At 37.2% G+C, this 26,793-nt stretch overlaps 2 protein-coding genes across 3 annotated transcripts in view; one reads left to right on the forward strand and one right to left on the reverse strand.

The window, feature by feature from the left end:
• The window catches only part of LOC311622866 (acid-sensing ion channel 5), an 89,411-nt gene extending 78,814 nt beyond the window's left edge, over window positions 1-10,597 (forward strand). The window contains exons 14-16 of one of the 2 annotated variants that reach the window (XM_084884330.1): window positions 2,019-2,187; window positions 8,145-8,236; window positions 9,682-10,007. In XM_084884330.1, the coding sequence (XP_084740456.1) occupies window positions 2,019-2,187; window positions 8,145-8,236; window positions 9,682-9,872 (452 nt within the window). In that variant the 3' untranslated portion in view covers window positions 9,873-10,007. Of the gene's footprint in view, window positions 1-2,018; window positions 2,188-8,144; window positions 8,237-9,681 lie in introns of both variants that reach the window. The other variant, XM_084884328.1, reaches the window with a different exon arrangement.
• A 13,676-nt stretch (window positions 10,598-24,273) lies between these two features.
• GUCY1B1 (guanylate cyclase 1 soluble subunit beta 1) overlaps window positions 24,274-26,793 on the reverse strand; it is a 38,873-nt gene continuing 36,353 nt past the window's right edge. Inside the window, exon 14 of the mRNA XM_084884327.1 lies at window positions 24,274-25,461. Coding sequence (XP_084740453.1) covers window positions 25,438-25,461 — 24 coding nt within the window. The 3' untranslated portion in view covers window positions 24,274-25,437. The remainder of the gene's footprint in view (window positions 25,462-26,793) is intronic.

Consider the following 26,793-nt stretch of genomic DNA (forward strand, 5'->3'; position numbering starts at 1 on the left):
AAGTTGCAGCACTCTGAAAATCATCATCATAATGCAGGTGACCATCCTTTCATTTATTAATTTCATTGTGTATACATTATATATAAATGCATGGATTAAATTTCTATCTAAATGTAATCACAACCACACATGTTATAGTTATTGAGGACAATTTCTCATTAAACAGCAAAAACTTTGCTTACATATTTTTTAACCCACAACCAATGTTAACACTCTAGTATATTCCACCATAATTTTCTTCACATATATAGCTTCATATTAATGTCTTTAAGTCATTGATTCTTTTATTAATAAATGAAATCACATTACATACTCTTCTGTTTATGTAACTTGCTTTTCTAATCCATTGTGGAAAAACCTATCCAGAACAACAGGAATAGATTAGCACGTCCTTTTTAATGGTTGTAAAATATTTCATGGAATGGGTATGGGTAGAAGGGACCAATGAAGTAGAAGTTAAGTTGCCTAATTTCTTGTGATCTCCTGTCCCTACTAAAAGCTGGAGGGAAAGCTTGGGACAACAAATTGTGCATGCAGTTCTGTGGGATAATAAGTTGTGGGATAATAACAGAAGGGGAGGGGGAGAGAGAGAGAGAGAGAGAGAGAGAGAGAGAGAGAGAGAGAGAGAGAGAGAGAGAGAGAATGTATTTGGGTGACTATGGAGAAAGAATGGTGGTTATTACTAGTATTCTTTTTTTCTTTTTTAAAAAAAATATATTTTATTGATATTTCACAGAGAGGAGGAAGGGAGAGAAGATAGAGATAGAAACGTCGATGAGAGAGAAGCATCGACCAGCTGCCTTTTGCACACCCCCCACCGGGGATGTGCCCGCAACCAATGTACATGCCCTTGACCGGAATCAAACCTGGGACCTTTCAGTCCGCAGACCGACTCTCTACCACTGAGCCAAACCAGCTTCGGCATTTACTAGTATTCTTTAAAAAAATAAACAATGCAAATTAAATCATACCATAAAGGAGTATCAAAGTTAGAGTTTGGAAAACAAGCCAAAAGTTGGTCATTAATCAAGAGGTCTTGGGAACAAAGCATTCCTATAAATAAAAATAAAAGAGAGAGAGAGTTTCAATAACAAAACCACAGGAAAAACAACTGGAATATCTACCAAGAGTGAGTAGCAGTGAGACTGGGCACTGGGCGGTTGTCCAAAAGAAAACTGAAGAGAGGTACCCTCCACTTCCTGCGGGGTTTCGTCTAGTACACATGCCTGGACAGACCAGATGCTCTAGGGAGGCAGAGGGCAGAGAAGCTCAGTAGCTCATTCAGAAGTCACTGGGTCCATGGATATAAGAGTCTCAATACCTGGCAGCGTATTTCACAAAAGCTTCGACAAGCCCAAGGATAATTTTAGAGTTAACCAGATTTTTAGGATTACAGTGGAAAGTTCCTCTAAGAGTGACACAAGGTGTCAGCAACATCTTTGCTATTTTTCTACTGTCCAGATGTCTGATATTTTATTAAAACAAGCCAGAGAGTTTCTGGAAATAAGTTATATTTTCCCCCCATAAAACATATCTGAATTTAGTTATTCAATTAACTCAAGGGTAACAACTTGTATGTTTTATATCTTGTGTCCTTTGCTTTATTTATTCAAAAAAATAAAAAAATAAAATATAAATAGCTTTTGTTAAGAAAGTTGATAGCCCTGGCCAGTTTGGCTCCGTGGATAGGGCATTGGCCCACAGACTTAAGAGTTCTGAGTTTGGTTCAGGTCAAGGGCACGTACCTAGGTTGTAGACTTGATTCCTGGTTCTGGTCAGGGGTGCAGAGGGCAAACAACCAATGTGTCTTTCTCATATCAATGTTTCTCTCTCTTTGTCGCTCCCCCTCCCATTCTCTCTAAAAATCAATGGAAAAATATCCTCGGGTAAGGATTAACAACAAAAAAGAAAGCATTGATAGGACTTGTAAACTATTTTTTAAGCATTAAAAGTAAAATGATAAATTTTTTAAAGCTCTGTCCTCTTTTCTGAATGTCCTGCCCTGATTTTTGTTTCAGACCACATCGAAGTGAAGGGATTATGTACAATGGGGACACATAATTCTAGCTGCCCGGTTCCTTGTGAAGAAACAGAATACCCTGCTACTATTTCTTATTCCACTTTTCCAAGTCAAAAAGCTTTGAAATATCTTTCCAAGAAGTTGAACCAAAGCCAAAAATACATCAGGTAATCTTTTAGTCTTATAAAGGATTTGTTATTTACATGAATATTTTCTTTTCTCATAACTTTCAAAGTCTCTGAAAGTGAAATTCTGATCGGAGGTAATGGCTTCCATCACTGAATTAACAATGACACACTAGAATTTTAATTCCTTCATTTAATTGTCTGAAAAGAAAAATTTGGTTTGCTTGACTAATCTGACCTTACTGTTATTGGCCCAACTTGGAAAAATAATAATGCTATCATATCCGTTAATCATATAAGTTAATGCTTTAAGATATGGAAATCATTTACCTGTATATTATGTAGTTTGAGTCTTCTAATAATTATATAAAGTATATTGAGCACAAATCATTATTCTTATCTTATTGATGAGGAAACTGAAGCACTGTATTTCAGGTAACTGTCCTCTGAAAGAAAGTTCTTTCAATGGTACAGAAAGGAATTATGCCTAAGACCTATGGTTTCGGTCTCTATATATTTTTCCACACAGATATAGCATTCCAATTTTATTTAACTGAGGATTAAATTAGTTATATTTCCACTACACCATGCTGTCACTTAGAATTTACAAGTCAAAGTTTATAAATAACTCTTCTTTAAAATCAGGAAGCAACCTTAACATTTGTCTTTGCTTTTGTTTATATTTATAGACAGAGGACCTGAAATGGCAATATAGTTCATTGGTATTTATTTTTACATTTTAATAATAAAAACATATTAACTATTTAAAAGCTGATTTACTCTTGCATAGCCAAGTACCAAACTTTGAAAGTATTCTTAAATTCTAGCTTTAGTTTGAAAAATAAGAAAAGCTCTACCCATGTAAATGCCCAGTAGTATTTTCATCAAGACAGGGTTGACAAGGTATGACTTCAAACATTTAGCAGAGAAATAAATGAAAAGCTAGAAATTTGCAACTATATTTTTAGCGCTTCTGACTCCTAAAGATGTCTCTATTCAATTTTAATATGGAGAAACTAACTTAGTATTATTCCTCTTATATACTTAAACATGGCTGAAAAGAGCACTTTGGGCTGATAGAGATCTCTTGAGTTTCAAAATTATTTAATATACAGAGAATGTAGGCATGATTTTAGAGACACATTTGTGAATCAGAAAAGAAGTCCATGGATCAACAAGATGATCCTACAGGGCATGCTTTGTTTTCTCTAAATTATTATATTATATATTACATTATTGTGATAGGCGGGGGGGAAAAAAAGTTCCCATTCTTCCCTTTTAGGTCATTCGGCTGGTCTAACTTTAAATTGCCATAACACAGATTAAAAGAAGAAAAGTAATTCAATTTTATACACTTGGGTGCCCATGAAAATGTAAGACTCAAAGAAGTGACCAATGCAGGCAGCTTCTATACCTTTTAGATGAAGAAATAAAAATTTGTTAAAATTGACAAGACAGGGGATTTGAGCTTGGAGTAGTAGTAGTAAAGAAGGAATAAGGTATGTTTATACCACCTTCTTGCCCTAAATTCCCTATCTCTGATAAGGAGGCCTTTTACCCTCCTGTTACAGGGAGGGCACCTTTCATATGAAACATTTATTTTTTGCTTTCAAGGGGTCAAATAAAGGTCAGGATGTTCTCTTGCACTGGCTCCTTCTTAAGTAACTTTAATTCAAAGTAATCAATATGCTGAAATGGCATATTTGGGGATGGCATATTCTGCTCCCCTTATTACAAGTAGTTCTACAATTAATCTAATCATATAATTGACATGTAAGGACCTTATATTGTTGTGAATATTGGAGGCCATTACCATGAAGACTAAGGCAAGTAGCTGAACAAATGCAGCTGAACTTGGGTATCCAAATTCTAGAGTTGGTGGTTAGAAGTCACATATAAAAGAAATTAGTTTGTGAACAGGTACCAGGAATCAAAGAGTAATACATCAGAATACAGAGATACAGTTTGTTAGGAGAGCAGATGTGAAACCTTAGCAGCAATATTAAAAAAAGAAAAGGAGGAGGAGAAGAAGAAGGAGGAGGAAGAGGAGGAGGAGGAGGAGAAGAAGGAGGAAGAGGAGGAGGAGGAGGAGAAAAAGATAATAGCAAGTCCTGACCTAATCATGAACCCTGTAAATGCTTCCTCTTGAAGCAAAAACCAGTTCCAATCTTGGACCCATCCACGGGCCTCCTGTGGCAGTTGATGAACCCTATTGAGAAGATAATAAAAAGCTGATCCTGAGGGAAGTGTGGAAGTGAATATCAGGGTATATTATTGCTGAATTTAGGCCAATTCTGTTAGTAAAACAAGTGAACTTTGTAATGTAACTTTTTAATTTAACAGATTTTTAAGGAAATATTGTAAAAAATAGTTTGCTTTATTCAAAACCATTTTATTCCCCTTGCTACGATACTCATACTTAAGTACCTGGAAGCATTCTTTTATTGCTTTTTAAATAGAAATCCTCAAATTTTCTTTGATTTCCTCATTCTTATTAAAATCCAGATTTTGTTTTATAATCATGCATCTACTGACTTAAACAAATATTCCTAGACTTAAATCCCAAACAATTTTATGATCATCATGTGACATAAGTTCAAAGAGAATCAAATTACTGGGCAACTCACCTACCTGAATGAAGTTGAGTAAATATCACAATATTTTTCAAGGGAATGAATTTATCTTCTCTCAAAGCACAGAATGAATAATGTCTGTAAATGGTTACAAGTGTTGTGCTTGGGAAATTAAACATTATTATCAGTGTACATGCAAATTAGGGGCACAATGGAGGACAAAATGATTCCAATATTACTAAAATTCCTAGACTTCCAAGGCAACTTTACTATTTCCTTCAATTTGAAAATTATTTTATTATTTATAAATATTCCAATATCCCTGATTATTGATTTAAACATAGTGCATTGTTCAGTTACCCAGGGCTAAACCAATGGAAAATAAGTAAACATATTAGTGATACATTTTGAATTAAGTATATTTGTGAACATTGATTTCTAAAACTGTACACAATAAGGGAGTAATTTATAGTTATCTTTTTTAGATATATTAAAGAACACCATATAATCCCAGGAAACAACACTAATAGAATCCATTCTTAATGACAATTATTATTGCCAACTGATAATCACCAGGTGGTTGGTTTCCACCTTATCTTATAAGACAGACAGGTTAATATTTATCCATTCATTGGTTTCTTTTTTAATTTGTCTCCTTATCTGTTTAATAAATATAATACCTATAAGAGTGTCGAGAGTCAGGGGAGTTCTAGATATTAGGGATACCCTATGTCCAAAAGACAAAATCCCCGCATTGGTGCCTTTATTTCCATTGAGGTGGAGATGGACAATAAATACAAATATGCATCTCAGATGATGCTGTGCTGTGGAACAAAAGGAAGCAGCAAAAGGGGCTTGGAAAGCCAGAATCAGGGAAGATTGTTCTAAGTGTTGAGGACTGTGATCAAATAAGACCTTCGTGGGAAAGTGGAAGTTGAGCAAAGCAGTGCTTCTCAGACTTCCTGATCTCAAGTCCATTTATGTTTATAAAATTATAGAACTGACTTTGCCTTTCATTGTGGTTAGGAGGTAGGACTTGGATGAAATCCCCAAAGTGGGCCAAGGTTCATGTGGTTTAACCTTCCCAGGTGCCAATGGAAGTAGTGCATGGGCTTTCTAGTTAATTAGCTTAGCTCTCATGGGACAAGAAGAGAGAATAGTGACATTTGAAAGCTATCAGCAGTGCAATATCAAAACATGTCAAGAATTTTTCATATTCAGTTATATTACTATCTATCAACTGTATACCTACAATTTGAACTGGTATTTTTACCCATCCATGATTTTGCGCCTCACTTACTGGTCATTAGGAAAATTCTCTGAGTTATGTATATCTTCCAAATAATGATTTATTTTATTATATATTATACATTTCATTTTAATGTTATTACTTATCAGAAAAATCTTTTAAAAAATGGAGCGTTGACAAGCTCATCATAACAGACATTTTTTCCCCCAAAATTTTAACTTTAGCATAAAAGTAAAGCTTAAAATGTATTATTGCCTACAGAGCTTCTTAGATTATTTTTCCTGAAGAGAAAGGCTCATTTTTTTTTCCATTTTTGTGAAAATGCCTGTGAAATATCATAGTCTGAACAGTCATAGTGTATCAGTAATTTTTAAAAATAAAAATGATGTTTCATGTATAAACTGGCTACTGTAGTTGTCTTGTAATAACAGAGTTAAAATGTCAAATAATATGTTAACATACTATGAAAATAATTTAGGTCACATGAAGCTCCAAAAAAGATATTGGGGACACCTATGGGTCTATGACCACATTGAAAACTGCTGACCTCAAGGAGATACAAAAGCTTGTCTTTTTAAAAAGATTTTTATTGATGTGAGAGGACACATTGATTGGCTGCATTGTACATCCCCTATCAAGTGTGATCATGTGATCAACCCACAACCTGACCAGGAATTGAACCTTTGACTTTCAGAGCTGGGGTAATGCCTAACGAACTGAGCTACACCTGCCAGGGTGAGCTAATATTGATATTATAGGAAAGAAGGACATTCTAAAAGGAGGGAAAACCAAATGCAGAGGAAAAAATTCTAAGCCTGCTTGTGTATGGAGAGAATAGAATTGAGGTTGGTATGGCAGGAAGCAGAGTAAGAGGTGGTTGTATTCTCAATATATTTTAAAGGTAAAAGACATTCACTGTTGGATTGTTTTTCAGTGTTATTAAATTATAAATGGGGAAAAATAAAGGGTTTAACTTGGAATATGTTGAACATGAAACACCAGTTGAACATCCACATAGAAATACTAAGAGGCAGTTGGACATATTGAAGTTCAAGATAGAAGTCTTGTCTGGAAATTGAGAGTGTGACAGTATCTAAGATTACATAAAGTGATATTTTAAAATAGTGTTCAGATAGTCTGGTCACCTATAAAATTTTAATTTTTTAAATTACAGTTTATATTCAATGTTATTTTGTATTAGTTTCAGATATATAACAAGTGTTTAGACAATCATATACTTATAATTGCAGTGTTTCTCCTGATATTTCCAGTACCTACCTGACATCATACATTGTTATTAGAATATTATGGACTATATTGCCTATGCTGTACTTTATATCCCAGTGACTATTTTGTAACTACCAATATGTACTTCTTAATTATTTCATCTATTTCATCTGGTCCCCTAACCCTTCTACCCTCTGGCAACTATCAGTCTGTTCTCTGTGTCTATGAGTCTGTTCTTGCCTTGTTTGTTCATTTATATTGTTCTTTAGTTTCCACATAGGAAGGTGAACATATGGGTATTTGTCTATCTCCAACTGATTTATTTCAATTTAGTGTCCATCCATCACACACACACACACACACACACACACACACACACACACAAAAGCAAAAATCCACAATCTCTGCCCTAACATATTAATGAGATAAAATAAATGACTACCATTCACTATATACCCAATATACTGTGTGTCAATTCTTTTCTACATTATATTGTTTAATTGCTCTTCGCCATAATGCTAAAATCCTGACCCTAAAATCTTGGCTATAGATGAGGAAACCAAGACTCAGGAAAATCATGCAGTGTCTCTAGAATCACATAAGTAACATAGGACAGAACCAAAATTTGAATTAAAAGTAGACACACACTTAAATGTTGGTCAATACTCAAATCTACTTGGTAGATATTTACATTTAATGTATTTTTCCAGTTTCTCAGGAAGGAACCATAAAAAATTATTGGGTCTGGGGGGAAATGCTTCCCCTAAATACCAAGCCTGACAAGAGTGATCTCCAAATGAAGGTCTTATGATTAGTATTAAATGCCATGATGGTGTGCCTAATTCCACATTAAACAGCATCTGAACCAAAAAGGTTATCCCTTTTGTCAAAAGGGAATTAACATTAGTGTTGACAATCTTGAGTTAGCATAACTCTGTTTGTATCCCCAGGGAGAATCTTGTCAACATTGAAATAAACTACAGTGACCTAAATTATAAGATAACCCAGCAACAAAAAGCAGTGAGTGTATCTGAATTACTTGGTAAGTGTTTTTTAATTGCTCCTCAATTAAAATTTTTTTTTTAAAAAAATCAGTATTTTTTTCTTTTGCATTTAAAGTTTAGCTTATCAATGGGAGAAAAATGAGTAGCGCTTGTCATTCATCTACCATTTAAACCCGACACTTTTCCACTCCCAGGACACACCTTCTGCAAACCTCACCTGGGCTTTCACAGAGAAAAGGCTGGTGTTCATATCTCATAGTCACAAACAGCATCTTCCTTTCCCTTCAGACATCCCACTCTCTCCTCAGCAAGTGACTATTGTAGTGTCCAGCATCCAATATCAGGGTAGAACATCATGCAGCTCACACCTCCATATAGAACCCTACCCAGAGGGAGTTGAAAAGAAGATCCCCGTGCTGGCAAAATTTAACATTTAAGTTGCCACCGCTGTCTGCGCACTCTCCTTCATCATACAGTCCTTAATAAATGGAATTGCTGATTTTCTGGATCTTGCTGCCTATTACAGGGAAGTCAGTAAGAGAAAAGAGAGGCTATGGGAGTCAGATCAAATGACAGCAGAACCCCTGAAGAGGGAGGAAATCCCTCAATGCTCCTGGGTGAGCCTTCACTCACTTCATCATCACACTTCACAAACATTGCATGAGCCTAAGAATGGCCCAGGCCATGAGGAAAAGATGAATGGCATAATCTATTTGAAAAGGAAAATGAAGTAAAAGTCATAGAGACAAAATTGGGGTGAAGAGTTTATTGTTTAAGCGGTACAGAGTTTCAGTTGAGCAGATGAAAAAGTTCTAGAGATGGATGGTGATGATGGTGGCACAACAGTGGGAATGTACTTAATGCCATAGAACTGTATACTTAAAATGGTTAAAATAGTAAAATTCATGCTATTAAAATGTATATTTTATCACAATAAAAAAGCATATATTGAATACAATAAAACAAACATGGATTTATAATATTTTTAAGAAAACGACAGTGCTGTGTTAATATATTTTAGTGTAAATAAATATTGATGTTTAAAAAATAATTTGGATACTTGAAGTCACAAATTGTGTAGAAATTTATGTTGATGGAAAACATCATTACCCAATAATGCCATCTGAATGTCCCATTTCTGCTCTTCACTCAACACAAGGAGATAAATTTGTAATAATTGAGAATATTTTATGTTTGTGTTAATATCTTTCAAACTCTTTGAGTTATATTTTGGCTATATACATGTTTGCTTTTCCTCTCTCCTTTTTGAAAAGATTTATATGAATATTATTTTATTCATATCTCCAGACTATTAATTGCTATGACTTTATTTATACCAAATTTAAAATAATATAATTAACTCATCTTCATATATCAATAACTATGATTAATTTAGCCTCAAAAATTTAAATTCTAATGATGCTTAATTTCCTTTTTATTAAAAATAAAACATGACTGGTTCAATTTATTGGTTTTATTACAGCAGATGTTGGCGGCCAACTGGGCCTATTTTGTGGGGCCAGTATGATTACAATTATAGAAATTATTGAATATATATTCACCAATTTCTACTGGATATGCCTTCTGTTTTTGCTGAAGATACCTGAAATGACCCCAGGGCCTCATCCACCTCAGAATCAGCTGGGGAATAAAAATAACATAGAAGAATGCTGATGTTCACTTAGGGCAAAAACTATTGCTTTTTTCTTTGTAATATTTTCAGATTTATGCATGACTAACTCATTGTTATGTAATCTTGTCAGAGTTTTGTGGACTAAATAAAACTCATTGTAAATATCTATAACTTTACACATATTTTTATCTCTGTATGTATGTATGTATATCTATATATATATATAAAAAGAGGCAATATGCAAATTAGGCTGGGACTCTAAGAAGAGGTTGTGCACACAGGTGAGGCCAGGAGCAAAGATGGAGAGGGTGGGAGAGGCTACCCAAGCCGGCGTGGTGGCTCTGGCGGCCTGGAGTGGACACAGGCAGGGGGGCAGGGAGGGCCTGGGGCAGGTCTCTGCTGCCTATGGTGCCAGTCAGGCCTGACTCCCCTGGTGGCTCACTGGCTGTCTTCTAGCACGGTGGGAGGCAGGGTACCTCTTCACGTGATTTCAATTGCACACCAGTCCTCTAGTCATACCGAATAATAGACATGTAAATTGGCTGTAACTCCACTCTGCCCACAGCCAATCAGAGTGAGAATGCAAATTAACCCAACAAAGATGGTGGTTAATTTGCATATGTAGGTGCTCAGCAGCCTGTGTACGGGGATCTTTCTTGGCACCCAGGTCACTCCAAGGTAGGCCTCACATGGGTCCTGAACAATCTGGGAAGGGCCTGAGTCAGGGGGCTCCTGGGCAGGGATGGAGTCAATGATGGGAAGGAGCTGGAGGTCACCTGCCCAGGCCCCAAGCTTCCACCAGAGATTTGGGGCCCAGACAGGGATAGAACCTACAATCAGAGGGAGCTGGGGGGCTCCTGCTCAAGCCCCGAGGCTTTAGGCCTTGGCAGGGGTGGAGCCAGCGATTAGAGGCATTCAGGGAGCTTAGCCAATGAGCTGTCAGGAAAAGTGTTTCCTCTGTAGTTCACACGCCTCTATCCCTCTCTTCCTCTCTGTAAAAAATCAATAAAAAATATATTAAAAATAAGAAAAAAGATTAAGTACTGCAAAAGTTATTCAATAATTTCCACAAGGTCATCAGTGATTATTCCCATAATAATATCTAACAACTTTTATGAAAATCCAATATATTTTTAAAATATATTTAATTAATTTATTTACTTTTTAAAATAAATTTTTATTGTTCATATTATTACAAATGTTCCTTCCCCCCACCCCCCTCCATTGCTCTCCTCCACCAGGTTCCCACCCCACCCTCTGCCCTTTCCCCACCCCCCATTGTCCTCATCCATAGGTGCACAGTTTATGTTCAGTCTCTTCCCACACCCCCCTCTCCCCTTTTCCCCAAGAATCATCAGTTCACTCCCCTTCCATACCTCTGATTCTATTATATTCAACAGTTAATATTGTTCATCAGATTTTTTTTTTTTTTAAATTTCCTTGGTTTTTAGATTCACTTGTTGATAGTTACATATTTGTTGTTCATAATTTTTATCTTTATTTACTTTCTCTTCTGAAAGAACCCTTCAGCAATACATATAATTCTGGTTTGGTGTTGATGAACTCCTTTAGCTTTTTTTTTATTAGTGAAGCTCTTTATCTGACCTTCAATTCTGAGTGATAGCTTTGCTGGATAGATTATCTTTGGCTGTAGGTTCTTGCTGTTCATCACCTTGAATATTTCTTGCCATTCCCGTCTGGCCTGCATGGTTTCTGTTGAGAAATCAGCTGACAATCGTATAGGTGCTCCTTTATAGGTAACTACCTTCTTTGCTCTTGCTGCTTTTAATATTCTCTCTTTGTCTTTTGCTCTTGGAATTTTAATTATGATTTGTCTTGGTGTGGTCCTCTTTGGATTCCTTTTGTTTAGAGTTCTGTGCACTTCCTGGACTTGTAAGTCTAATTATTTCACCAGGTGGGGGAAGTTTTCTGTCACTATTTCTTTCAGTATGTTTTCGATATCTTGTTCTCTCTCATCTTCTGGGACCCCCATAATTCTGATGTTGGTTCGCTTGAAGTTGTCCCAGAGGTTTCTTACATTATCTTCAATTTTCTGGATTCTCTTGCCTTCTAGCTTCTGTGGAGGAGTGTCTTCTGGCTCTTTATGTTCCAAATCTTTGACTTGATTCTTGCGATCTTCCATTCTGTTTTTAGGACTCTGTATAATATTTTTTATTTCAGACAATGTATTCTTTATTTCTTGTTGATCCCTTAATCATTTCTTATTGATTCCTTATTAATTATATTTGATCCCTTTTCATATCCTCATAGGTCTTATCGATCTTTTCTAGGAAACTCTTGAAAAACCTTATAAGCGTAGATTTGAACTCTATATTCAGTTGCTTTTTGTCCTCCATTTCTTTCATTTGTGATCTATTTCGTCTCGGCATTTTCGCAGCTTTCCTGATGGGGCGGTATTTCAGGGTGGAGCCTACAGCCTTGGCTTCTGTCAGCCCCGCTCTATGCGGCTCCTGGGTCTCAGGGTCCTTCAGTACTCGCTGCAAGCACCTCTGAGAGAAAGGTGCCCTCGATTTTCGCCTGCTACCAAACAGTCTAGGCTCTCCCCCAATGAGCCTGGAACTGGGATTCAGTTTAGTTGGAAGTGGAGTCGGAGGTGGCGTTCAGAGCAGTCTGGAGCCCCTGTCTCCTTCCCGCCAGGGCAATCCCGTGGCACAGCCAACCGTCCCTTCTCTGCGCGCAATGTGCGCACAGCTGGGACCTCCTTTCGCCGCTCCCCCAGGGTTCCGCCTTACAGCCCCGCTCCCTCTGTTTGAGCCTGGGTCCCCGGGGTCTGGCCTAGAACTGGGGTTCAGAGCAGTCAGAACTGGGGCCCAGCACAGTCAGAGCTTCTATCTCCTTCCCACTAGGGAACGCCTGCCAGGCACTCAGCCTCCCTCCTCTCGGACTCTGTCCTCTCCGCACGCGCCGCGTGTCTCCGTACCTTAGGCTTTTACAGCTCCTCCACGCCTCCTTCTGGTTTTCTCCTTGCTTCTCGTTGTAGAATTTCCAGTCAGTCGACTTTCCTATAGCTCTGGGTAATGTCTATTTTATATTTTAGTTGTATTTTATTGAAATTGTTGTGTGCGGCTGCGGCTAGGTGTCTACCTGAGCAGCCATCTTCTCATTTGCATTCTTGAGTAGCTAAATATATTTTATTGATTTTTTACAGAGAGGAAGAGAGTGGGATCGAGAGCTAGAAATATTGATGAAAGAGAAACATCAATCAGCTGCCTCCTGCACACCCCCTACTGGGGATGTGCCCGCAACCAAGGTTCATGCCCTTAACCAGAATCGAACTTGAGATCTTTCAGTCCACAGGCTGCCGCTCTATCCACTGAGCCAAAGCAGTTTTGGCAAAACCCAATATTTTATTAGATCTTACACATCTGCATTAATTAGAACTTAGAAAGAAGACTGTAAGTAAACAAAGGATTAGCTCAAATGACTCAAATGTCTACTTTAAATGACATTTAAAATTTTTAGTGTGTTAACAAACCACAGTATACAATTGTACAATTCAATTAAATAATACTTCTACCAGTGGCCATCCAATTGTCCAGAATATATTTATATATTTTACTAATGCACTGGCAACATTTCTGTCCTATTAAGAGCAAATCAAAACCACCTTTAGGCTAATTCTTTTTTGTTGTTCTTTTGTTATTTGTCATTAATCCTTGCCAGAGTGTATTTTTTCCATTGATTTTTAGAGAGGGAGGAATGGAGGGAGTGAAGGAAGAAGGAACAGGGGGAGAGAGAGAGAGAGAGAGAGAGAGAGAGAGAGAGAGAGAGAGAGAGAGGGAGAGAGATGTGAAAGAGACACATCAATTGGTTGCCTTCCACACGGGCCAGGGATCAAACCTGCAACCCAGATACATGCCCTTAACCAGGTATTGAAACTTGAGACCTGAGACCTATGCTCTAACAGGTGAAAAACATATGGCCAGGACTAGGCTATTCTTATCCTCTGGAGCGCAAAGAGATCTTTCTTACAACAAAATACACTAGGTCATTCTTGTTTTGAGAGAGTGAGAAAAGCCACACATTTTAGAATGTTTATTAAACAAAATACAAATTGAGAGAAGGTGAAGAGAAATAACTCTTTACATTTTGGGGGGATATCAAAACAGAATTGAGTCTTGTAGACCAGAGTGAGAGAACTTGGCTAAGTACTGAGAAAAATACTGGGCCTTTAGCATAGAAGCTTGGAACAGAGTCTTACAGGTGCGAATTTGCACAGTGTGTTTGCAAACATTTAAGAGATTTTAGGGAGTGGAAGGGTACTAAATTGAATTGTAAATTGGATAAAAAGACATGGTCACATTAAAGCAATCCTTGAAATCTTATCCAAGGTAATCCATATAGCATATTGAGAAATAGCCCTATAGTGTCCTAAATAAGGTGGTTGGAGATGGAAAGGAAAAATAGGCTGTGCAGTGCCAACTACTGGCAAAAAATAGGGGATTAATCATGTGCTGGTGATAATAATATCAACAGGTACAACTATTCTAAAGATCAATATGTAAATATGTAGTCAAATTAAATAATTATGACCCAGCAATTAGAGAAAGATGCAAACTGTACCTTCACAATGCCCACCAGCCAATCAGGAGTGAGTATGAAAATTAACCCAACAAAGATGGTGGGTTAATTTGCATATGCAGGTGCCAAGTGGCCTGGGGCAGGGACAGGACTGCACTTTCCCAGCAGCTTTAGGCCTCTGGGCAGTGTGGGAAGGTGGAAAGGCAGCTCCAGCTGGAGCAAAGGCAGTGCCAGTAGCCAGGGGAGAGAAGGCCCATTCTTGCACGAATCTTCATGCTTTGGCCCTCTAGTATATATATATATTTAAAATTTACATTTGATATTATGAGGTATATTATATATTTATATTATCTATACTTATAATAAAATATATTCAAAAATCTCCAAAAGTAAATATACTTATTTACTTGAATTGAGGGCAGTTATTTGATTTTACAAATTCCAATTCTTACTTCTTAACATAAATTCAACTTAAATTAAAATGCATGCAAAAAAGTAACAATAAAATGTAAAAGGCAATATAAGGAAATACGTATACAGCTTTCAGATGGTAGAAGTAAAAGTGATATATTTAGCAATATAAAAATTCTGTATGGCAAAAATATGATAAAGAGCTTTCAATAACAACTAAGAAACTGGGAAAACATTTGCCACAAATATAGCAAAGAAACCAATCATTTATAAGTGGAGATGCCATAGTAGCATTATTTATAATCATAGAAAATTAGAATTAATCCAAATATCCAAATATACAAAAAGAGAAGAATTATAAATAAATTGTGAATCAGCTATTCAATGAAATAATAATCATTAAAAGCCATGACCAGGAGACAAGGAACAGGCAGTTGCATAAAAGCAAAGTTTTCATGCTTGAAGGTAACAATGCATGATGGATATTTTTAAATATCTGTCTATTTCATTGGGTCAAAGGACAATTATGAACTGTATCAGAGTCTCTTTGACATGCATTTTTTTCACAGCTGAAGAAAAAGGCAGTGCAAGAAGGTCTGATGGCTCCCAGGCCTACATGGCTCCCAGTACTACATTTCTGGTTTCTGAAACACTTGTCACGTGAACCTTCCACATTTCCAAACACTGTCCATGCCCTCGTGGGCTGCTCTTCCTTCAAATATTTGCACAATTTTCTCACATCACTCCAGTGCTATTTGTTCACTTGCCTCACTTTGATTCCAACTTCAACTTTAATTTCAAATTGCAAGCAGCCCCACTCCCCCATTCCTTCACTCCTGAATCCCCTTATCCTGTTCTTTATCTTTCCCATAGACTGCATCACCCCCTGTCATGTAATTTACTTTTCTATTAATTTTATGGTCTCTCTCTCCTACAAAATGTGGACTCCCAGGGGAAAACAAAGTCTGCCCATTTTTCATTGATTGAACTCATGCTCTTACACCTGAGCCTGGCACATCTTGGGATGTCAATATGTACTGAATAAACAGATCCCAGTTCATCGTAGTCAAGGCTGCATTCGGTAGGTAACCTGCACACCAGAAAAATGGGCTGCATCTCATTATTCAATTTGCCCAGCTTTCAAGAGCTAAAGCCTGGCTATGCTGATCTGGTTAAGAAAACCATGGTACATCCACAAGATGAATTTCATGAAGAGAATATATATATCAACTGCATTAAAAAATTAAAGACTTGGGAAAAGGATTACAATGATATTTAGCACAAAAGGGACCATACAAAAGTGTGTAATATTGAATAAAAAAATGTAAATGGAAAAATTATTATACCCATATAGTGTTTTTCCCTCAGCATATTTTGAGAAAGAGAAAATTTTCTATCATACTGAGCTTGTACTAAGTGGAGGGCAATTTAGTTCTAAAACCATATATATATATATATATATATATATATATATATATATATATATATATATAATTGACTTTTTACAGAGAGGAAGAGAGAGGTATAGAGAGCTAGAAATACTGATGAAAGAGAAACATCAACCAACTGCCTCCTGCACAGGGGATGTGCCCACAACCAATGTACATGCCCTTGACCAGAATCGAACCTGGGACCTTTCAGTCTGTAGACCGATGCTCTATCCACTGAGCCAAACCGGTTTCGGCTCAAACTATATTTTATAGTACTTTTATAAAGGGAATCTCTGAGTTAAAAATATGGAATAGTTTAATTAGTTTGTTAGTTAGTTTGACTTTACTTTAGCTCTATTACTTAGACTCTGCAGATTCTTTTCTTCTCTCCCCAAGTATCTAATCCCTTCATATTATTTTTTATTGACATTACCTTATTGTGGTAGATGGAACAATGCTCCTGAGTGGAGCCTGCAACTGAGGTACATGCTCTTGATTAGAATCGAACCTGGGACCCTTCAGTCCAAGGGCAGATGTTGTATCCACTTAGCCAAACCAACTAGGGCTTGTTTTCAGTCTATTGACAGCATAAATAACTTATGCTAGGGAAAGTGGTAATTTTTTGGTATGAAAATAATATTAATGTTAGTGATGTTAAAATGTTGATATTTTTATTTTTATTTTTATCTAGTTTACTAGTGCTTTAACTTAAAAAGGGGAAATTTTAAAATTATTTCTTAATGATCAACATAATTGTAATCATGTAGACTATAATTTAAAAGTCCATTTAAATTCATTCATTAAAATGTGTATAAAGATATACAATCCCTGGTAAATACAAACTCAGGTCATCACAATATAAAATTTTGAGGAAGATGACAGATAACTAAAATTTACAATTTAATTTTAGAACGAAGGTCATCAGGGTTTTGTTTTCCTTTGGACAAAAAGAAAAGATTGGATACAAGCAAATATTTTTATATGCAATGTACTAATTACAGTGCCAATCTGTTAGCAAATTATTGGTTTTTTAAAAACTTTGAAATATTTGCCTTTTTGTCCCTTGTTTTCTATGTTTAATATAGGCTATAATACAAATTCTAGGATATAATACAAACTTTACCTAATTTAAAATACCTTAAAAACAGCAAGAGAAAATATAACAACAAAAGTTGAGGAAGCTTTTGAGTCAGCATCTCCACAAATGGTGTTGCTAGGATTCTGCGTTTGCTTCAATGAGCCCTTTCAGACGGTGTCACAGATGAGTTCTAACACTGAAAGCCAGCACCTGGGCAACCCTGCGTGAGAGATTCGCCTGGCATTCTCTTCTTTAAAGCCCAGAGATCACGACATTTTGGCATCTATTTTCCAAATATCCCGTTATAATCATATGAAAAAGCAAAATAAGTGAAGATATTATTATGGAGTTCAGAGGCAAGTAAACAAAGAGGAGGCTGGTTTTAACTATGCTAAGGAAAAATAAAAATAAAAAGAAATTACAGTTTACTGAGTCTCCTTAAATTTTCAAAACTTTAAAATCCAGATCTCTATATCTAAATGTGATTGAGGTTTTTTTTTTTTTTTTTTTTTTTTAAGGTCCACACAATTACCATTTAAATCTAGTTAATAACATCTTACAAATTCTCTAAAATACATACACTCATGTATATGCACACACATGTGCTAGTGGTGAAAGTAGAGGAAACCATCTAGGTGGTTTAAATGAATAAAAACAGCTAGTAAAATAATTATGTTTCCTCCACATCTCTTTCAGCTGATGCCTTAATGGAAGGATTACATAGACAATGACATACTTTCTCTACTTCTGCAGCCCATCAGAGCTCTCTGTTGGAATCAATCAATCCCACAATCTGGAAACTCTATGGCCAATCTGGTTTTCATGGTAGCATATAAGCCTCTTATAGTTAGATGGGTCCAATACTATTAAGACATTTCTCCTACTATAATACTGTATGCGTCCTCTTGTTCTCTCCTTATGATTGCCACTCTGTGACCCACATGAAGTTTTATCATATTCTTCTTGCTAGACCTGTTTTGGACCTCAGGCCTCATGAGACCTAGAGCCAAAACCCCATGTTATATCTTCTTTATGCTCCTTGGCCATTTGTCTAACTAGAACTTTGTTACCTGAAGCTCGATCACCTAATATCAAATCACCCTTGCCAACTGCTTTGCTACATCAGCGGTTGCCAATCCGTGTGCCACAGAATTTTTAAAGCATGCAATACCTGACTATTTCATCAGGGTCACTGACATCTTTTGCACTTAGATTGTCAATACAAAAAATGACAACAGCCAACACAGCAGTAGCTGTCCAATGTGAATGAATTAAAATCACACCTATATTTTTGTCACATAGCTGCCATAGAATTTTGTCATTAGCTTACCTGTACTATACGATAAAAAAGGTTGAAAACCGCTGGCTTGCATGTAATTTGAGAGATCAGATCATACTGGTTGGAAGCATAGGCTCTGACATTAGCTGTGTGCATAGATAGTTATCAGCTCTTTGATTGGCAAGTTACCCAAACTTATGTGCTGCAGTTGACATTTTATGTAAAATAGAGGTGATAATGAGTATTTATTTACTAAATGGGTTGCTATAAGGATTAATCATATGTTTAAAAAAATGTTGGGTCCATGGGGACACTGGGTAATGTTAGTATTGTTCCCCAATTGCCATCTGGTGATAGAGATTTTGTTGAGAGTTTGAAGGGCAGCAGGAGTTCTGGTCACCTTTTATCTTGAGTTTTCCATGCTCACTAAGTTCGACCAGCAGTTACTATATAGTACATTTAAAGAGATGTATACTTTAAAAAGGAGTTTTGTAATTGTAATGGTAGTGTTGCTAAGGTTATTATTTTTTTTTTTAAAAAAAGGCCTTTACATGTTAAGAACTGCAAAGAGCTGTATTAAAGAATTTCAAATCTTAAAAGTTCATAAATTGGAAGGAACTTTTGGTAAACTCACAGAGAAAGGCATGTTGTACGGTAGGAACATTTCCTCCCACTAAGTTCTAGGACATTCTGTTACGCACAAATCAAGTTATAATTGTTCATGTGTACACAGGCATGCAAAATCTCTAGTAGTCATCTTTTGCATAATTCTTTTTTTAGTTATTGCTTTTCTAATATTCCTGTCAAATGCAAACAGGTTGGGTTGCCAGAAAAAGAACAAACTTAAAAAAAAAAAAATGAAAAGGAGAAATGGAATGTGGGAGGTTACTGAATGATGAGTTAAATCTTTATAAAGATTTTTAGCATTGTCTAAAGATAATAAGGGCTGCTTAAAGCTTTATAATTGCTGCTTATGCAGAATTTGCAAAAGAATTGTCAAGTGAAAATGCAAGGCCCTTTCTAATCTCAAGACATTAAGTTGCTAATGTTAATAACATTTAAAAAGGGCTAATTTCCTTTCCTTAAATATTTTCCTAAAAATTCCTGAGAATTAATTTTCCTTTATTACTCTTCTTAATAACCATCTGTATATGTACAAGATATTTAAGTTTAGAAGAAATGCTTTATTCAAAACTGTCTATATATATAAAAGCTTAATATGCAAAGTGTCCCCTCAGGAGTTTGACCAACTGGGAGTTCCATCGCTAGCTATGACATGTGCTGACCACCAGAGGCAGTGTGGAATGAAGGCAGGTCCATGTAGCTGGGGAAGGGAGGCCCTGAACAGTGGCCAGCAATAGCTAGGGAACCTACCCATGCATGAATTTTGTGCACTGGGCCTCTAGTACATTAAAAATTCAAATAAAAATGTTATCACTGATAAAGGTTTAATCTCCAACATCTACAGACAGCTTATACAACTTAATAAAAGGAAGATAAATGATCCAATTAAAAAATGGGCAATGAAAAAAAAAAAGGGCAATGGACCTAAATAGAATCTTTTCAAAAGAAGACAGAAGGCCAAGAGGCACATGAAAACATGCTCAGTCACTAATTATCTGAGAGATGCAAATCAAAATGACAATGCTGTATCATCTCATACCTGCCAGAATGGCTATCATCAACAAATCAGCAAACGACAAGTGTTGGCGAGGATGCGGAGAAAAAGGAACCCTTGTGCACTGCTGGTGGGAATGCAGACTGGTGAAACCACTGTGGAGAACAGTATGGAGTTTCTTCAAAAAACTGAAAATGGAACTCCCATTTGACCCAGTAATCCCACTCCTAGGAATATATCCTAAGAAACTAGAAACACCAATCAAAAAGGATATATGCGCCCCTATGTTCATAGCAGCACAATCTACAATAGCTAGGATTTGGAAACAGCCTAGGTGCCCGTCAGCAGATGATTGGATAAAAAAAAACTATGATACCTTTACACAATGGAATACTATGCTGTCATAAAAAAGAAGGAATTCTTATCATTTGCAGCAGCCTGGATGGAATTGAAGAACATTATGCTGAGTGAAATAAGCCAGTCAATGAAAGAAAAACACCACATGATCTCATTCATTTATGGATAATAAGGAACATTATAATCTGATGAACAAAAAGATAGATACAGTGACAGTAAAGAAACAAACAGACTGTCAAATTACAGTGGGGAGGGTAGGGAGATGTGGGTGAGATAAGAGATCAACTGAAGGACTTGTATGCATGCATATAAGCATAACCAATGGACACAAAACTCTGGAGAAGGAGGGCATGTATTGCGAGGGGGGGGGGTAATGGTTGGTAAGGTATGTACACATATAATACCTTAATAAAAATAAATAAATAAATAAAATAAGCAAACAAAATGAAAAAAAGTATAAGCATATACCTTCTATTTCTTTATCAAATGACCACTTTCATTCTAAACTATTTAGATACCTTTCTTGTTTTGTTTTTAGAAATAGCACGATGTGATTCAATGTGTTGGTGAGGAACCAAAACAATAAAATATCTAAGATGACTCATTTTTTTAATGTAAAATCTAATCAGTTGTCCATATATCTAGACCTGAACTGCCTCATGATAGCCATCTGCTTCATGTGACCACTGAGCACTAGAAAAGTGGCTGGTGTTAAATTCATTAAACAAAAAGGCCATTAGGCTAATGTAGTTGTAATGCCAGTGTGGCTTACATAAACAACCCCAAATCTAGTTGTATAAAAGCCTCAAGGTTCAGAAATTAAAACAATGCAAAATGAGGGGTTCTCCAATTTTTCTCCTTGTAAGTATACAGTACTCTCATATTTGTGTTGTATAGCTTTTAACATGAACTACATGAAACTTAGTTTGCCTACAATTATTCTTTCCAAATCATTTCTATTACAAAGTGCCTGTTTTAACAAGTGTATATGGCTTACTAAGATTTCAGAGGAAATATTTGGGTGAAATTCTGAACTAGGTATGTGTGAATGAATTTCATGTTACACAAATGGACAAAAGAGATTAGAGATAGTTATTTTTATGACATTCCTTTGAACCTGGGAGCTGATGGAAGAGATGGATTCAAGGTTGCACACAGGAAGTGCCTGTCAGTTGGGAGCAGAGATGGTGAAATGCACTTCTAGGAGACATCATGTGTCTTTCCCTGTTCTTTCCTGCTTGCATTCTAAACAGCACTCTCTGCTGCCCCCCAGAGGTTCTATGAGTCCTTAGTGAGGGCTGCAGTACTTAGGCATAAGCAGATAAGTAATGATTTTTCTGCACCCATTTATAATTTGGGCTTCCTCCCCCCCCCCCCCACACACACACACAAACATACAAACACACACCTCCAAACACTTCCCATGACACGAGCTGGGTGTCCTACAATTCAACTCAATTTTGACACTATCTTCTAGGATAGTGAGTTTCAACCTTTTTCATCTCATGGAACACATAAACTAATTCCTAAAATTCTGCAGCACACCAAAATATATATATTGCCAATCTGAAAAAAGGGGTATAATTTTTATTCATTCACACTGGAATGCTATTGTTGTGTTGGCTGGTGTTATTTTTTTATTTTTTATTTGACAATCTAAGGGAAAAGAGGTTAGTGTCCCTGATTAAATAGTCAGGTGTTGCAGGTTTGTTTGTTTTTTAATTACATTTATATTGATTTCAGAGAAGAAGGGAAAGCGAGAGAGAGAAACATCCATGATAAGAGAGGATCTTGATTGGCTGCCTCCCACATGTCCCACACTGGGGATCGAGCCTGCAACTCAGGCATGTGCCCTGACAGGAAATTGAACGATTACCTCCTGGTCGATGTTCAAACACTGAGCCACACTGCCATGCATATTGGATGTTTTAAAATTCCCTAAAATTCCACTGGTTGAAAATCAGTGTTCTAGGAGATAGTGTCAGATTCCACAGTTGAAGAGTTTAGCCCTAGAGGACTGCCCCCACTTCAGGGGCCAGTTGCAAGTGCAGGTCATCTCCTGTGCTCCTGGCCCACCTGCTATACATCTAAGATTCCTATAACACCTGATTTTGGCTTGATTAACCTGCTACAATGGCACACAAGCTCAGAGAAATAGTTTGCTCACTTAAAAGCCTATTAACTCAGGAACAGCAAGATGGGAGAGATGCATGGGGCAAAGTGTGAGGAAAGGGTGCAGAGCCTCTGTGCCCCCACCTCTGCAGGCACCACTCTCTCTGCATCCTCACTGGACACCAATCTGGAAGCTCTATAACTTGATCTTTTCAGGATTTTATGAATATATTATAGGCCCAGATGCACAAAATTTGTGCACTCAAGGGGGGGTTAGGGGGAGGGGTTCCCTCAGCACAGCCTGCATCCTCTCACAGTCTGGGAGCCCTCGGGGGCTGTCTGACTGCCAGCTTAGGCCCACTTCCCCTTTAGCACTGTTGTAGAGGCAGCCCCACCGAGTCGGGGGCATGGCCTGAGGTCCCCTGTCAAGCTCCATGGGGGCGGGGGAGGGTGTAGCCTCAGGTCCCTGCTGATTGCTGGTTAAGGCTCCTTATGGGAACTTGGCCTCAGCTGTGGGTGCAGCCATCTTTGTGACGGAGATAGTCAATTTGTATATTCCCTCTTTATTATATAGGATTAGAATCAAAGGAGGAGATTTAGGAGGGATACATGAAATCCATTGGTGGTAGATTAAGGAGGCAGGAGAAAGCAAAGCAACGTAGTCAGTCACTGGGGTTGGATAAAAAGTAAAATGGGGAGACAAATACTTCTTTTACATGGTGGGTATAGGATACTTAACCATGAACATTTACAGCACATGGGGGTGGTATTCTGGGAACAAGATAGCAATGAGGGGTTCTGTGGCATCTTGCTCTGGTGAGGTGGGTGTGCCCCAAGGATTAGAAAAAGACTACTTTGACATTTCAAAGGTATGTTATCTTAGATGCAAAAACACAGTATACAGGTTCACTTAGATAAAGAGAGACCTTTGTAAAAGAAGCTGCAGGCCTAAGACGTGACTACCCTCCATGCCCTACATTTAGGTAGGAATTTTTATGTTCAGACCCTCCTATGTGGTTAATTTCAGTCTCTGAATTTATAAGGCCTGCTATGCCTTCCCTGAGCTTGTCAAGTTTAGTATGTGGCCCCTTATTCATCCACAGCTACGAAGAGATGTAGGTCCTTACTTTATGGCACTAATTCATCTTTAAACTAGAGCACCATAAAATCCAACTGGCCTCCCTATCTTCTCCTATTCTTACCCCACCCTGTCCTCCCTCTCCTCTCTCCTTCTCTATGTAGTCTTTTCCTTATCTTGAGTATGTTTTATCGCTATGAATATCACATATTTTTTATTATCTGTATATGTGTCTTTCATTCCTAAAAGACTGTGAGCACTTCAAGAGCTGCTGTCATTGCATATTAATCTGTATATTCTTTCCCTCCTCCATCCCCCTTGCCAGATCTAGTCTTATTTCTGTCATTTCTGTCAGTTCTAAAGAAAAATCGCATTTTAGAATATGCCTATCTAATAGGAGCGTTAAACTTTATAAGAGCAATGAGTCTAAATTGATTTTATATTTACAATAGTAAAATCATAAAATGTATGTACAAAAATAGCATTAATAAAATGACAACATCCATATCATGTTTGTTGATATAAAAACTGTCGAGAGACAAGTGGAAAAAATAATTTATTGCAGATTCTTTTACACATTAACATGGAACATCTATACATATATCGATGTGTTGATATGAAATACTCAATTTAAAGACGTTTTTACACAAAAGTAGTCACACTACAATTTGTAAAGATAGATATTAATAAGTTATGGAGACATTGAAGAACAGGCCAATTATTCCAATAGGAATGCATTCTATGTTGCAATTAAACTAAGTTATCTGAACATGATGCCCTCGAAATAATCACATCCTTCTAAACTAAGAAAAAGAAGTTAGTTTTTGAGAATAAAAGGCCAGGAGTGGCTCTGATTGACTGAGTGCCCCAGCTTTATTCTTGGAAGTGGTTAGAGTCCTGAACCTGTATCCCGAGCTCATGTCATAGCTCGCTGGGGAAGAGTGCAGCTTTCTGTGGCCACTGTGCGTACTTAATGAGGTTTAATGAAAGACATACAATGCAAACAATAGCATTTTACAGGGATTGTAACTGCCACCTGATTTGAATGAGCAACCAAATATTTTAACAACAGACATGTGTGTTCTAGATTTCTGAAAGGAAATTGACACACTTCAAAATAGTCCCTATTTTCTTAGCATGATATACTAATCTTTACTTTGGGAATCTGAAAATAAATCGTTTTTTTCTCCCTAAAACTTACAATCCACTCCTTTAAAAAAATGATTCTTATAATGCTATACACCGTCATGATATAAAGTTTGTTATACGTTATAGTCATTAAAATATACATGTACTTATATATATGAAGCATGAAACAGATTTGGTCAACCATGGTCTGTATACACAAGGCCAAATACTGCTCAGTTTCATTTAACTAAATTCAACCAATATGTATTGGGTGCTTACTACTTGCAAATTACCATGTTGAGTAATACTTGTAGTAGATTTTAGACACGTGAAGCACATATCATCCACATCTAAAGCCGAACTTTAGATAACATATTAAACCTCGATAAGAATCCAAAGCAGAGCTCAAGTTGAGTAATGAGTAGTGAAAGATATACCTAAGAGAAAGGCTTGGGATCACTGAAAAGGACAAAACAAGAATTTGTATCCATAGGGTAACAACTGCTCCTAGGCTTGCCACAGGTTAGGGGATAACCGGAACCGAATCCCAGTCTTCCTCCCACAGTCCAAGGTTCAGTTGTCATCCTGGCTTGTTTCCTTGGGAAATGGAAGATACAAGGGATTCATTTTAGTGAAGATAAAGCTGATGGAACCCTTCAAAAAATTGTTTCTTTAAGAGTGGGACCTGCATATCTGTCTACCTTTTTTCCTAAGCATTCCCACCAAAACTCTGGGTAAAAGAGGGCCACCCAACTACAAGGACCAACACTTGAGGTACAGTTAAACTTATCAGAAAACATCAGTAAGCATGCCAACCCCAGAAGTAAATTATTTAAAGTAAAAAACAGCTGAAAGAGGGTAAAGATAAATATTTTAAAACTTGGCATTCCATTCCTTTCAGGACTTGTTATACTCTAAAAGCATTTTCAGGGGATGTATACATACAGGAAAAGAAATGTAATCAAGTGGTCTCATCCCTTCTACAGAACCAACACATCAATAGGGGAGCAGAGTGCACAACTAGTTTCTGATGCCACACACTGAGTGGGAAAGGCTGGGCTTGACCTGCATGTGCGCAAGCTCACTGGCAGTCATGGGATTTCAGCTCTGGGGCCAGGGTTCTGAGGTCTACTCCAGCACGTGGGTTCTGGCTGGAGGACAACCACAGCGCTAACATGAACCTAAAGCTTCCATTTACATTCTGGAAAAGTATAAATCACTCTTCTCTGTAGGTAAAACACCCAAGGGACCAGAATTGCCAAAGATTCCCCCAAAACATTCCACAGGGAGATCCTTGGCCCCTAGAAGGATCTAAAACCTCATGGTTGTCCAGTTGGTGTTGCTCAGTGGTGAGCATCAACCTATGAACCAGGAGGTCACTGTTTGATTCCCTTTCAGGGTACATGCCCAGGCTGTGGTCTCTAACCCCAGTAGGGGGCATTCGGGAGGCAGCTGATCAATTATTCTCTCTCATCATTGATGTTTCTCTCTCTCTCTCCCTCTCCCTTCCTCCCTGAGTTGAGGAAAGAAGGCCCGGGGATTCCCCTCATCTCAGTTGTGTTTGAGCCAGTAGACAGAGGAAGAACAAAAAAAGAGGTCTTCTCCATCCAGTGATTTTGGTTTTAATTTCAAAAGTCAGCAACCGCAAAGTATCCCTTAAGAAGTATAGGGTGCCTCCAAAAACGTATACACAGATTTTGAACAATTATAAAGATGGTGCTTATTCGCATACATTTCATTTTCAAAATCGAGCTATCAGCTGTTAAAGTGTGTATACATTTTTGGGGGGACATGCTGTGTTTATTTTTCTAACTGGCTCACTGATAGTGCAGTATTTTGGCCGCTTTACTTAAAAGTTCAATTCTGGAAACAAGAATTCCTTTCAAATGAAACATGTTTTCAGTGATTAAGATTTACCTCTCCGTTTTT

This window comes from Pipistrellus hanaki (assembly GCF_964339955.1).
Source record: "Pipistrellus hanaki genome assembly, chromosome: 5".
NCBI classification, from domain to species: Eukaryota; Metazoa; Chordata; class Mammalia; order Chiroptera; family Vespertilionidae; genus Pipistrellus; species Pipistrellus hanaki.